This window comes from Myxocyprinus asiaticus, chromosome 1 (genome assembly GCF_019703515.2).
Source record: "Myxocyprinus asiaticus isolate MX2 ecotype Aquarium Trade chromosome 1, UBuf_Myxa_2, whole genome shotgun sequence".
NCBI classification, from domain to species: domain Eukaryota; kingdom Metazoa; phylum Chordata; class Actinopteri; order Cypriniformes; family Catostomidae; genus Myxocyprinus; species Myxocyprinus asiaticus.
Window position 1 is genome coordinate 63062455 of NC_059344.1, and position 15657 is coordinate 63078111.

Sequence of the window (15657 nt, forward strand, 5' to 3'; positions counted from 1 at the left end):
GAATACTTTTTCAAGGCACCATATGCCTACAATATCTTTTTCAGATCTATAGTGAACTCATTTTAGGCATTTTTTTTTGTTTTTTACCTGGACCAGATCTTCAGGGATCTGTTTACTATTTTCTAGGACTCTGATAGGTGGAATGATCCAGTCTCTCTTCACTCTGATCTGCACACCTGGACTCCTGTGTCTCCATGGATGCAGCACAGTCGGGTTTAGATCGCTCTGCTTTAATTTGCTGTTGCTGCTGCTCACCTACAACAAAACACAGGGACCAGTCAAACCAAATAAACAGAAGCCATTAGACTTCATATGGTCTTCTGTAACATGCAAACAATATACAGCAGTCTTACCTCTGTTTTCTATTAAAAATGTTTTTATTTTATTTTTTATTATTCATTTAGAGGTATGAAATTTTGATGTATCCTACAGGCAGAATATCAGTTCGGGTCATAATATTTTTTTGTCAGTTATGACCTTAATTATTTACTTAAAGTCTCCCCTTGCATATATAAAGTAATGTTAACATTTTAATAAATATAATTATTAATTTAATTTTAAACAATGACATTTTTTTTTTTTTATCATAATTTTTTTTTTTGGTATATCAGTTAAGCAGATTAATAGGACAGAATTTGGCCAATTTGTCATTATCAGCATCAACTTTCTTGTATCAATTCCAAAAACTAGATATTAGCATCTATGGCTTCAATAGATATTATACTGCATTCCATTCAACACGGAAAGTCAGAATCTCCAACTTCCTTCTTGGAAAAGTGCAACGGAATGCCACTTGAAGTTGAAGGACTTTCAATGAAGAAATTCGTGCAGAAATCTTCAAGTCTGATTTTGCCGAGATTCAGGTAAATGATGTCACACAAACATATCAGTACCAGGGGCGCATTAATGAATGGGCTTACATGGGCTGAAGCTCAAAGGCCCACAATTCCCAGAGTGGCCCCATTCGCGGTGCCCGCTACCCTATTCTCCTCCGTCAAAGTTCACGGGAATGGCACATATAAACTGCTGATATAAATACTGAGACAGTGTGCAACAGTGAAAGCCGTCAGTGTAGTGCAAGTGAAAGTAGTGAAAGCGCATCTGTACCGGATGCATGAGCGTGACTATCACGACGTTCAACATGATACTGTTTAACACTTTGAAAACCCCTGGTTCATACAATGAAAGTGAATGGGTGCCAAAATTTTGAAGGTCCAAAAGGACTTAAATATTGATCTGTTTCTCACCCACACCTATCATATCGTGTCTGAACACATGGGTTAAACCACTGAAGTCATATGGATTGCTCTTATGCTGCCTTTATGTGGATTTTGTAACTTCAAAATTTTGGCACCCATTCACTTCCATTGTATGGACCTACAGAGTTGAGATATTCTTTTAAAAATCTTAATTTGTGTTCTGCTAAAGAAAGAAAGTCATACACTGTTATGCCAGGAGGGTGAGTAAATCATGAGAGAATTTTCCTTTTTGGGTGAACTATCCCTAAAACTATCTAACTAACATTAACTATAACTAATATTAAAAAAGATTAAAAAATGCTGTAAAAAATATATTGTTAATAGATTGTTCATGATACCTAATGCATGAACTTATGTTAACAAATGGAACCTTATTGTTAAATGTTACCACATTCACTTTTATGAAATAATATCCATCAATGAGTCAAAGTTTCTACATTACATGATAATAGATCTTCTTTAACCAATGTTTGCAAAGACAGGTGTACATTATATTCTTTTTTGATAATCGTACACCAGCAGAGCGAATAATAGCATTGCAAAATAATTTTTCAACTGGGTTGCTATGATACATCTCTGTCATCAATCAAACAGCTGCTAAGCAAACGGGAGCATTGAAGTTTTGTTTCCTTATACGTCATGTTCCAAACATCAGGCAATGGATTGGAAATCAGAGATGTAAAGTCAGAATTTTCCAAGTCTGACTTTGAATAGAACACAGCATTAGTAGCGGCCTTGGCCATTTAAAAAATCCATATCAGTCGACCACTTCAGTTGGAATTTCTTTTACAGTCTCACACTCTCTGCATTTGCATCATGAATCTCAATTAGGAAACCCTGATTTTTAGTTTGTTTTTTTACATGCCTGTTTTTTCCAGATGTTAATATTAGTTTTTGTTGTGTTGTGAAGCTGCAGTGCTGACACCTGTTCTACCATCAAAGCAGTGCAGGGCTGAAATCTTTCATAATGTTCCTATTGTGGAATCCAATGTGCTACAAAAGCCCAGCTGAGGGAACCAGACTCAGGTTTCTCTCAAGATTCAAGATTCAAATAGCTTTATAGGCATGGTGAAAGAAAAGCTTTACATTGCCAAAGCATAGTAACATTAAATATACATCCACACATATTAACACATACACAGGCAGTTAAATAAAACGATGTAAAAATACAATAAAATAAAGGAATAGCAAAAAGTGAAAATAAAAGTGGTTTGTTATGCTATGTTTTCCATTTTATGCATGTGGCACATTGTTTCGGTTATTGTCTGGTAGTGGTCCTGTTCCACTGGTTGTCCTTTAGTTGTGGCAAGACTTCACATATCTCGCAGCCAGGTTTGAGCTTGCTGGGGTTTCTCCAAGTAGGTATGAAATTTGTCCTTGTGATGTATCTGATTAAAGTCTTAGTGATGGGTTGTGAAATGGGGAAAAATGTTTCCCTAATTTGTGCATAACTAGGGCATGTTATTAAAAAGTGCAGTTCTGTTTCCACTTCATTTTGTGTGCGGTGGGGGCACAGCCTGTCTTCTTTTGGTAACCAGGTCTGTCTGTGTCTGCCCGTCTCTATGGCGAGGTTATGTTCAATGAGTCTGTACATGCCGGTCAGGACTTTTCTTAGTTTAGGGTTGGTGACTGTGCTCAGGTATTCTGCCAGTTTATGTTCTCTGTTTAGGGACAGATAACATTCCAATTTACTTTGTTGAGCTGTCGCTTCTGTCCAATGATTTAGATATTTTTCTTTTTGCGTTTTAATAATTTGATTTGGTCTAGATGGGGTTTTGTTCTGGGGTTTAGCTGGACATGTTTTTGATTGTAAAGTCAGCTCTAAGACCAACTGGCTAAGAGGGTTTCTGTCTGAGGTCAGCTCTTTATTTCTTAGGGCTTTGTGGTGAAGGGTTTGTGTATCACTATTTTTTAGGTGGGCATGGAATTTAATGGCTATTTTTTTATTATTATTATTGTTAGTGGGTACAGTCCTAATTTTGCTCTGCATGCACTATTTTTATTATTATTATTATTATTATTATTTTCATTTATTTTTATTTTTTTTGCAGAATTCTGCCTGCAGGGTCTCTATTGGGTGTTTGTCCCATTTGGTGAAGTCTTGGTTTGTGAGTGGGCCCCAGACTTCACATCCATAGAGTGCGATGGGTTCTACAACCGATTGAATTATTTTTAGCCAGATTCTGATTGGGATGTCAGTTTTGATATTTTTCTTAATAGCCTTGGCTCTCAGGTCGTTCACAACCTTGTTGAAGTTTCCTGTGTTGCTGATGTTTATTCCAAGGTATGTGTAGTTCTTGGTGTGTTCTAAGGTCATGTAGTCTAATTTGAAGTTATGGTGTTGCTCTTGGTGACTGGGTCTTTTTCGGAATATCATTCTTTTTGTCTTTTTGGGGTTAACTGACAGATGCTGCTTTAGACCCTCTTTTGTGAGTGACAGCAGCACTAGATCATCTGCAAACAGGAGGCATTTGACTTCAGTGTCTAGTAGATTAAGACCGGGTGCTGGAGACTGTTCTAGAACTCTCGCCAGTTCATTGATGTGCATATTGAAGTGTAGGGCTCAGAGTACAGCCCTGTCTCACTCCATGACACTGAGGGAGAAAATTTGTGTTTTTGTTGGCAATTTTGACAGCAGATTTGTTGTTAGTGTACATTGATTTGATGATGTCATATTTTTTTCCTCCGATGCCACACTGGATCAACTGAAGCAAAAGCCCCTCATGTCAAATTGAGTCAAAAGCTTTTTTGAAGTCAACAAAGTGTAACCAGTCCTGCTGACCCACTCCGAGCGGGATTTAAACCTGGGTCTCTAGCATGGGAGGTGAGTGCACTAACAAGGAGGCTAAAGACTATAGCCTCTAGCATCAGTCGCTAGTGCACCACTTGAGGCTAGGGGAGTGAGGTTTACACACACTGGACAGCACGTATCAGCTGGCTACCGTTACACTCACCCCCCTAAACCTCACTCCCATCCGGGTAGTGGTTACGGCACCACTGTAACCGGTCCTGCTTGACCTGCTCCGAGCGGCATGGGAGGCAGGCATGCTAACAAGGAGGCTAAAAGCTACAGCCTCTAGCGTCAGTCGCTAGTGCGCCTCTTGAGGCCAGGGGAGTGAGGTTTACACACACTGCACAGCACATACCAGCTGGCTACTGTTACAAAAGAATGAGAAGATTTTACTTTTGTTTTGGTTGATTTGCTTGTCAGTTAGAGTATGTAGAGTGTAAATATGGTCTAATGTGCGATATTTAGGTTGAAAGCCAATTTGGCATTTACTCAGGACATTGTCTGTGAGAAAGTGGAGGAGTCTGTTGTTTATTCCACGGTAGTTATTAGGATCAAATTTGTCTCCACTTTTATGAATAGGGGTTATGAAGCACTGGTTCCAGATGTTGGGAAATACACCTGCACTAAGGATGATATCTCTCTTTCTCTCTGTTTTTCTCTTACACAAATAGAAACAAACTCATACAAACATATATTGAGGTCTTATTAAAATGTTCAGTGTAAATGGACGACTCTAAATAACCATGCACACACACACACACACACACACGCAGCTGTTCAGCAGGGAAACGAGCTAAGTTTTCCTCAACTATGCCCAGTTGCTCTGAAACACACTCTCCTTTATGTTCTAAACTGCAAGTCAAAGATCAAACTCTAAATGTGCTTCAGTGACAGAATTCCACACAGAGTGTCAGAATTCACACATCCAGCGACACAATGGGTGTCAACTTCTCACGCTTGAAACAATCTCCTCTAAAGAGCCACCTTGGAGAAAGACTGAATTATTAAACTCCATAAACTACAGTAAATACTTTAATTTTTCCCTGTTTACATGCAAATAGAGGTAACAGTGTGTAAATGCTTTTGAGTAATAAAATGCTGTCCCATCGGTATCTAAAAGTAACTTTTTTCCACACCTGTCACTGGCAGGTGAGTTCATTTACCAGCCATAAATACCTCCTACAAGGAACATTTTTAATTATACTGCTTCTTTCTTTATACATTAATTTAATATAAATATACAGGCTACTTTTTTCCTATGGTCAAATTAATTATTTAGCTGTTTATCTTTCTTATGAAAAACATTGCATGGTCATTGTGTTACTCATAGCAACATTCATTAGCCAGTTTCTCTATGAAACAGCACCTTTCACAAAAAAAGGTTAAAATATATCTCGATATATTGTTTTGGTGGCTTAAAGGCAAAGAATGTGCTGCTGTATTATATGGCAATAAAATAGACTTAAGCGAGGGCCAAACTATCGTTCTTACATTGTGATTTAAACCACACATTATGTTGCACTTCCTAAAAAAGCCAACTGGCCATTAACTCAATTGTATTTTCTTGTCAAACACAATCTGGGGTTTGGCGAGAGTTAATACTGGACCCTGTGTTTCACACTTGGGGAAATACAGACTGAGACATCTCATTTTGAGAATGCAGTACGAATTCATTGCCATGCAAAAATCCTAAATAGAAATAATGTCTGTCATAGTTGTTTGATTTACCCATGGGCGTGATGCTGGAGCTGTTTTCTTTGAGCAGCCGATGTAGAATGCAGGACATCACAGGCATGTGCAGGCCCTGTCAAGAGCGCACTAATCTTAGAGCAGCCCACATTCTCTGTGCTGCTAGTGTAGTACTACATTACATGAAGTCTGAAGTGTATACTCTTGCATTCCACAACATACGTGTAGTCCCCAAAAAACAACAGTGACTTTTGTGAGCTACATTTGACTAAAGTGAACAAAAGTTATGATCTACAGTAGTAGAATGGTTTAGCTGAAAATAGCAAGATAGATTAACATGTAAATGTTTCTATGGAATAACAAGTTCCTAAAAACACTAAAATGGGTTCAGACTAATTATAAACCAAATTATCGGCCAGGCCAATTAATTGGCATTAAATGATAACTGTGCCCGCTTGGTCGATTAACAGAAGTGGTCATTCTGCCTAGTCTCAACTCCAAAATCTACCAACAGCCTTGTCAATGGATAATAAACAATTTCAGATATTTTTAAGAGTCTTGTGAAAAATGTTGCAAATTCAATAATTTGCATACATCTTATATGCTATCATTCAAGGAATGTTCTGGGTTCAGTGCAAGTTAAGCTCAATGGACAGCATTTGCAGCACTGTGTTGATTACTCATCCCTTGTTCATTTAAATCAACAGCAAAAACTGCTGTTACACTAATGGACTGACAATGGAAGTGAATAAGGCCAGTCCAGAAACATTTAAATACAAACAGTTCAAATGTACTATATATAATATCCTTATTATATTACACGGCGCTCTGGAATACTCTATTCTGATTGGTCAATGCCCCATGTAGCCTTCTGATATCTATATGATTAATATGTATCATACATTTGGGTATTGAGAGTCATCTTTCCTGCTTCTTGGATCATCAGACAGCAATCTTTTATGTCCATTTATTTATTTATTTGGTTATTAGCTGTGTAATAAGCGGGATAATGTACCATGGGCCGGCAGGGTGATCAGGACCCCAAGGCGAAGCATTATCCCTTACATATAGGTCACTTTGCTCTGTAGATATAACAAAGTCAGTTCAGATTATGAAAATTTATAAAAAACGTATTAATACTCCAATATTGGGAACAGAACATCTGAGATTATCATGGAATTGTTTGGATGTTTGGGGTTCGTTGTTCAAGTCAACTTGGCACCTCTCACTGGAGGTCTCCTAATATATATATATTTTTAACAGATCAATACAGTTTCGTTATTTCTCTTATCATTTACCCATTCAGCTTTCTGTGGGGCTACTAACGACGAGCACTTTCTCAGCTCATTAAGGACATGCATGAACATTGTACATTCTGATGTGCTACCTTAATCTCTCTTTATATTTATATAGTTGCCAGTTAACATAAGCTTTTTAGACAAAGTGACTTTCGTTGCACCAATTTCAGGGACTGTCTAGCTGCACTGCAGTCACATGGTGACTTCTTCTTAGTAGTGAACATTACAGAACATTTGCAGGACAAGCCATGGCTAGGCGACTCTCTAGCTATCACCTATTTTTTACCTGTACATTTACATTAGTTACAGGATATGTGTAAAGTTCAGTTTAGAGTCACTACCTGTACAAAACTTAATAATAAAACACAGATTGTCTGAAATACAAAATTGTGTTTTTCTTCTAAACTTGTTTTCTTTGGTTTTGATTAATTTGATCTTCTAAAATGTTCACTCTACTAGATTTAATTATGTAGGGTGAATGTAAACCTACCAAGCATGATCAACTTCAGCTCAAAAATTATTTTAGCTGCTTGTTAAATTTACTTAACATTACTGAACATTTTGTTACAACAAAACATCATTGCATTAAATCTATTAAATTATTTTAAAAGAAGGTTTACTTAATTCATTTGTGTTGGGACTACGTAAGTCCTTTTTGTTGACATAACTGAAACTGGGCAGGGGATTTGTAGTTCCCAGCATGCTTTGCATGGGACTTGAAATGTTGAAATTAAAGCTGTGTCTCGTTTGGAAGGCTGCGTGCTAGGTAGGACGCATCCTTTGAAGGCTGCAGTATACCGAGTGTCCTCCTTTAAACAAGCCTCGTTTAAACGAGATGGCCTTCGTTGGACAAAAGGAAACGGAACGTAACATGGTTGCTATGACAGCACGCCACTCTTTAACAAGCGCGAGCGCTTTGAGTGAGAAGATAACAAAGTCCCTCTGGAAGGGAATGCATGAGGTACATTTTAGGAGAGTTATAATGATGTAGAGAGGAAAACGTAATTGATTTTACAGGTGTACTTTTAGTCTAATACTTTATTTTAATTACATATTAATATAATTATACATATTATATACTCTGCACCCATCTACTGAGGTACTTCAACTTGGGAATTAACATTACTTGCGTTTGAACATCATATTTACGGGCAAATTGGCGTCATTTTTTTAGACAAATGATGTTCATTTCCGTTGAAGCAAAGAATTGTGGGTTGTGAGTGCCCACGAAGGATACACCTCATGCATCCTCCGAATTCCAATGAAAGCAGGTCACAATCGAAGGCTGCATTCGAAGTGTCCTACTCGCTTTTCTGAAACGAGACAGCCTCGATGACGTATGCGGCCGACAAATGCGACCTCCGGAGGACACAGCCTTCCAAATGAGACACAGCCTAAGTGTTATTTTATGTATGCAAGATGACAAAAATTGGAGACTTGATCGTGTTTAATGTTCAGTTATTGTGGGATTTAGAACCGATTTTGTTATGCAGGGTTACCATTGTGGTGAAGAGTGGAGCTTTTGCTTAGGTTGTGGAAGGGTACATAAAGAACTTGCAGTATGTTACTTTACACAAGGAGCAGTTTCTACTTAGCTTTTAGCATACAAATGCATGCTATTGCTAGCTAAAAGTTAGCAGCCTAACCATATAACGTAAGTCGGTAATGTGACAAAAAATGAAATTACATGAACAAATTATGTTTTTTGATGAACTAAACCAAGAGGAAAAATATGCTGATGTAACTTAATTGACTCATGTGAAAACAATGTACATAATTAAATCATGTAAATTCAGAGCATTCTTTTTTTAGTGTAGGATATCTAATAGGGATCTAATAGGGACCTTTTGGAGAGCAAATGCAGTCCATTATCTTTCAAATTTTTATCCAGAGAAACAGACCCCAGTAATCTCACATGGGGTTTCAGAAGAGATCTCAACAATGTCTAAACCTGTGCTCAGTTTTGCCAAGATAACAAAGTCTGCGATCAGAAGTCAATACGAACTTGAACATTTCTCATTAAATTCTCTTAAAATCAAATGATCTGATATCACATGCTATCCAAATTAATTCTAAAGCTCTATACTCTTACTTTATATCAATATGTCTCACATTTGTATCTATTTTAATATATCCTTAAGTATTTTAGGACAAAGTTGATACTTAATTGAGAATTTGAGCTATGTGAGCTGTATGTGAATTTGCCAAGAGGAAGCACTAATCTGACATAGTGCTGAAAATATACCCAACTGCCGGACACATTTACTGATGCCCCCCAAACATGGCAGGTGCCAAGCATGCTGTTGTGCCAACTCCCAAACTAACATTCAGTGTTTTCCACCAAAACGTACAAATTTCTCATTAGAATAATATGAAACGAATGTGTAATCTTTCAGAGCTTTCCAGAATGTCCAGAACATTCCAGCACCCAGCTGTTGCACTGGGTCTCACATTTAACCCAGTTTAGCCCTCTTTTACCAGAATAAGACATTCCAAACGCCCCACACACATATGGTAGGGTCAGCTGGTGTAAAGCATGGGCACTGCTGGTGTGAGCCGTGACTAATAGAATGTGATATGCTACATTTCTAAAGAGGAGAACAAACTGAGTGAGTATGGAAAACATTATAACTGTGTCCGATAGACAAGTTTGGACCACAAGTTAGTATGTGTTTCTCATGCTTTCTTTCTTTCTTTCTTTCTTTTTTCTTTCTCTGTAATTCTTTCTTTCTTTCATTCTTTCTTTCTTTCTTTCTGTCATTCTTTCTTTCTTTCTTTCTTTCTTTCTTTCTTTCCCTGTCATTCTATCTCTGTCTTTCTTTCTTTCTTTCTGTCATTCTTTCTTTCTTTCTCTGTCTTTCTTTCTTTCTGTCATTCTTTCTTTCTTTCTCTGTCTTTCTGTCTTTCTTTCTTTCTTTCTTTCTTTCTTTCTTTCTTTCTCTGTCTGTCTTTCTTTCTTTCTGTCATTCTTTCTTTCTTTCTTTCTGTCATTCTTTCTTTCTCTGTCTTTCTGTCTTTCTTTCTTTCTTTCTTTCTCTGTCTGTCTTTCTTTCTTTCTTTCTCAGTCTTTGTCTGTCGTTCTTTCTTTCTCTGTCATTCTCTGCCTTTCTTTCTTTCTTTCTTTCTCTGTCATTCTCTGCCTTTCTTTCTTTCTATCATTCTTTCTGTCTTTCTGTCTTTCTGTCTTTCTTTGTCTGTCTTTCTTTCTCTGTCTTTGTCTCGTTCTTTCTTTCTCTTTCTTTCTTTCTCTGTCATTCTCTGCCTTTCTTTCTTTCTTTCTGTCATTCTTTCTGTCTTTCTTTCTGTCTTTCTTTCTGTCTTTCTTTCTCTGTCTGTCTTTCTTTCTGTCATTCTTTCTGTCTTTCTTTCTCTGTCTGTCTTTCTTTCTCTGTCATTCTCTGCCTTTCTTTCTTTCTTTCTTTCTTTTTTTCTTTCTTTCTTTCTGTCATTCTGTCTTTCTTTCTGTCTTTCTTTCTCTGTCTGTCTTTCTTTCTGTCATTCTTTCTGTCTTTCTTTCTTTCTGTCTTTCTTTCTCTGTCTGTCTTTCTGCCATTCTTTCTCTGTCTGTCTTTCTCTGTCATTCTCTGCCTTTCTTTCTTTCTTTCTTTCTTTCTTTCTGTCATTCTTTCTGTCTTTCTTTATCTGTCTTTGTCTGTCATTCTTTCTTTCTTTCTCTGTCTTTCTGTCTTTCTTTCTCTGCCTTTCTTTCTTTCTTTCTTTCTTTTTTCTTTCTTTCCCTGTAATTCTTTCTTTCTTTCTTTCTTTCTTTCTTTCTTTCTCTGTCATTCTCTGCCTTTCTTTCTGTCTTTCTTTCTGTAATTCTTTCTTTCTTTCTTTCTTTCTGTCTTTCTGTCATTCTTTCTCTGCCTTTCTTTCTCTTTCTTTCTTTCTTTCTTTCTTTCTTTCTCTGTCTTTCTTTCTCTGTCTTTCTGTCATTCTTTCTTTCTTTCTTTCTCTCTCTGTCTTTGTCTGTCATTCTTTCTCTGCCTTTCTTTCTCTTTCTTTCTTTCTTTCTTTCTTTCTTTCTTTCTCTGTCTTTCTTTCTCTGTCTTCCTTTCTCTGTCTTTCTGTCATTCTTTCTTTCTTTCTTTCTTTCTCTCTCTGTCTTTGTCTGTCATTCTTTCTCTGTCTTTCTTTCTTTCTTTCTTTCTTTCTTTCTCTGTCTGTCTTTCTTTCTTTCTTTCTTTCTTTCTCTGTCATTATTTATTTCTTTCCCAGTCATCCTTTCTTTCGTTCTCTACCATTCCTTCTCTACCCTTCCTTTCTTTTTTCCTTCCTTCCTTCATCATTCTTTCTTTCTCAAAGAGACCACATGCAGCACCTATTATTAAAGAATCTGTATTTGGTGGAAACTTAATACACCACAATGAAATCAAGTATTGCACTTCTTTCACAAAAATTACATCAGTTGCGGAAAGAAAACATGGCAGAGTTCAATTGTAAAATGCACAGTTGGCAGAATACTAACAGTGTTGGTTAATTTGTATACATACATAGAATAGATGCTTTTCAGAATTTTTCATTTTCATCTTACATGTCGACTTCAGAGTTTCAGAAGAGATCTCAAACATTTCTTAAAAGATTTACCAAGTAGTCTGCAAAGTCAATATTTACTCAAGAATTTCTCAACAAATACAAATACAATCAAATACAAATACAAAGTCCAAATTATCTGAAATATGCTATACACATTAATTTTGTAGCTCTATATTCTTACTACAGTATGTCAGCAATTGTCTCTTTTTAGTCTATTTTTTCAGAAACATCTGAGACAATGTTCATTCGAAACATAATTAAAACTCCATTAAGTCTCCTTAGCATTTAATTTTTTTTTCCTCTCTACAGTAGAAAGTCTCTATGAAAATGGCTCATGGTTTAGAAAAAGGTCAGTTTGAATTAACATAAGACCAAATTTCCTTCATACATGAAGTCTTTGTTACGTTAAAATATTGGTTTGGAGTGTTTTTCGTTCTGAATTGCTTCCAAAGTCTATGATAAACAACAGTCATTATAGTGGCCAATGGCAACCCTTCTTCTGTTTATCTACAGCATGATGAAAAGTTTGCACATGGGTGCAACCACAGGACAAATCATTACTTTACGAATCTGTATTCCACTGCAAATCTAAACAGTTGGAATCATTGATTGAGGCGAATATTTATGGCCGTGTGGCTTTGTTTGCATGATTCGTTGTCCTCATGATTAAGCTAGTGACAGACTGGAGGGGGCCACTAAACTGTAACGTCAAATGGAGGTACGAACCAGCTGCATTCTTTTATTATTAATCATGATCAGTCATCATTTAATTTATCAGAAATGACGCATGTTTAGATCAGCATTTCCACTGAATGTTTAATACCTCTAATGGCTGAAAGTTGAAAACAAAGGAAGTTTACAATCAATTACTAAACATGACCTGCAATGTACCACTTAAGATGGTTTTAACAGATGTGCCCCAGGGTCACAAGCTGTTACCACTTCTTAAACTCTGAATTTGTAGGTGACAAGAAAAAGTTACGATAATGATAGCATTGCTAAATGGAATATGTTGCAACACCAAAACTGTTCATTGTGGGCCATTACACTTTAATTAGTTTCAAGGACAGCCTTCCACTTATTTGAGCTTACTAAGTCATTTTGCAACTTAAGGGGAATATTCTGATATTCAATACAAGTTAAGCTCAATCGACAGCATTTGTGGCATAATGCTGATTACCACAAATGTTTAATTCGACTCCTCCCTTCTTTTCTTTAAAACAAAAGTAAAAATCAAGGTTACAGTGAGGCACTGAATGTGGCCAATTTTTGGAGCGTTAAAAGACAGAAATGTGAGGTTTATTATTTTATAAAAGCACTTACATTAATTCTCCTGTTAAAACTTGTGTATTATTTAAGCTGTAAAGTTGTTTAAATCATTGGTTTAGAGTTTACGGCGTTCTGTTACCATGGCAACAAATCTGTACAATTTTATAACACTAAAGTAATGTTAACACGCATATTGATTATGTCTTGGCTATACTTCTGAAACAGTGAGTATTTTAATGTTTATGAATTGGCCCCATTCACTTCCATTGTAAGTACTTAAGTGTAACATTGATTTTTTCTTTTTCTTTTTCTTTCTTTTTTTAAAGAAAAAGAGGGCAAGTCGAAATACATTTTTGTGGTAACCAGTATTATGCCACAAATGCTGTCAACTGAGCGTAACTGTTATTGAATCTGGAATACTTCTTCAAAGCTAAAAGCCCAACTTGACATGATTAATATTTTGCACAATGCAGAAAAGTGGTTGTTGAGGGGCCAAAAATTACAATTCTGTCATCATTTAAATTTATTAGTCTTTTTTATGTGGAACACAAAAGGAGATGTTAGGCAGAATGCTCAGTCACCATTCACTTTCATAGACCTTGTTCACGCTAGCATATATAAAACTATATAAAACGTATGGTTCTGACTGTATGGATTCTGATTGGATGGAGTTCAAAGCCGTAAAATGACTATAAATGCACACATTGTTCTAAAGAACATCCCTTACCCATGGTTAAAAAAAGAAATCACTAAACATTTAATTAATTACAGTATTTTACTTAAGTTAAGTTACCCTAACATGGCTGAGGGCCCAATTCTGAAGCCTTATATCTTCCAGTATTCACCTGGTAAGTAAAGAATGTTCAGCTCACCTGACACACAACGGCCACCAGTACACCCAGGACCGCCACAGCCTTCATCATCTAATTTCCGATCCCTTCCGCACACAATAAACCACTGCCAAACAGTAAATCTCTAGAGATGCAACACTGTCCAGTGACTGAAGCGAAGCGTCTCGGAGCTGCTAGAATCTGAGGTTCCTCGCTTTCTCAGTTTGGACTGTCTGCACAGGTTGGTTGAGTGACAGCACATGTGTGCAGGGCTGCCTGAAGAGTGTGTAACCCCAGCCCCCACACGGCATTCTCATGGCATGGACACACCCCAGAACTTCTAGGTTAGAAGTCTATGACCCATTCAACGAGGGGCAAAAACCTCAAAGTTAAAGTTTAAGAATCTGCAATTGAAAAACACATATTTATAGACAAACACATATTTATAGACTGATAATCTGAATATTGGGGGCTGAAGGACAATGGATTGCGTACTTTTTCTCAGTGGACTTTCGAAAAGTGCACCTGTGCATGCCTTTCAAACTAATATTTCCTACAACCCCTTGTGCAATGAAAGAGGAAGAATTTGTGATGATTCACTTTTGATTTTTTCTGTTGTAGGGCAAAAGCTGCCATGTATAAACCTAAGAGTCAAGTAATCCTGAATTTTAAAGACCCATGAAATCAAAATGATTATCAAGAAAAAGCAAGTAATTTTCAGCTGGTCATATGATCTGTACATGGCTGCGCTTATTAATATACTCTCAGCATCATTGACAAGACTGAAATGACTAGAGTCTTCATTTCATGTGAATGCACATAATTTTAAACATAGTTTTCAAAAATGTAATTCTACTATTACTTACTGTTTCAATGTTCAGCAAAAACAAAAAACAAAAAAACACTGAGTGCACCTTTAACATTAAAGGGACAGTTCACCCAAAAATAATTTACTCACCCTCATGCCATCCCAGATATGTATCATTTCTTTCTTCTGCAGAACACAAACAAAGATTTTTGGAAGAATATCTCAGCTCTGTAGGTCCTTACAATTCAAGTGAATGGTGATCAGACCTTTATAGCTCCAAAAAGCACATAAATGCAGCATAAAAGTAATTCATAAGACTCCAGTGGTTAAATCTATATATTCAGAAGTGATATACTGTAATAGGTGTGGGTGAGAAACAGATCAAAATTGAAGACCCTTTTTTCTATAAATCTCCACTTTCACTTTTACATCTGAAAGACACATGTGGTGCCTGTTTAGTTTCAATTTTCACATCTGAAAATAAAAGTTAAAGTGGAGATTTAGAGTAAAAAGGACTTAAATATTGTTCTGTTTCTCACCAACATTTACATTTTTAATTGCTCATTAAATAAACAAAGTATACTTATTGTAACGATGCTGGCAATGACAGGCAGACGATGACAATGAAGTGAAGAACCCAGGTGCAGTTTATTTACATGAAGTGTGAAAACCAATGACTTGACTCGACTTTTTACTTGACTTGACTTTTGACTTGACTTTTGACTTGACTTGACATTTGACTCGACTTTTGACTTGACTTGACATTTGACTCGACTTTTGACTTGACTTGACTTTTGACTTGACTTGACAACTTGACTTGACTTTTGACTCGACTTTTGACTTGACTTGACTTTTGACTTGACTTGACGACTTGACTTGACATTTGACTCGACTTTTGACTTGACGACTTGACTTTTGACTCAACTTTTGACTTGACTCGATTTTTGACTTTACTTGACTTGACTCGACTTTTGACTCAACTTTTGACTTGACTTGACTTGACTTTTGACTCGACTTTTGACTTGATGACTTGACTTGACTTTTGACGACTTGACTTGACTTGACTCGACTTTTGACTTGAATCGACTCGACTTTTGACTTGACTTGACTCGACTCGACTCGATTCGACTCGACTTCCAAACAACGTTACATAAACACAATACCTGACAATGGACAA

At 36.6% G+C, this 15657-nt stretch overlaps 1 protein-coding gene across 1 annotated transcript in view; it reads right to left on the minus strand.

The window, feature by feature from the left end:
• Nucleotides 1-13855, minus strand: part of LOC127447342 (cadherin-15-like) — a 35074-nt gene extending 21219 nt beyond the window's left edge. The window contains exons 1-2 of the mRNA XM_051709167.1: nt 13715-13855; nt 88-255 (exon numbers count right to left, since the gene is read on the minus strand). Of these exons, the coding sequence (XP_051565127.1) occupies nt 88-255; nt 13715-13765 (219 nt within the window). The 5' untranslated portion in view covers nt 13766-13855. The remainder of the gene's footprint in view (nt 1-87; nt 256-13714) is intronic.
• Nucleotides 13856-15657: the final 1802 nt, after the last annotated feature.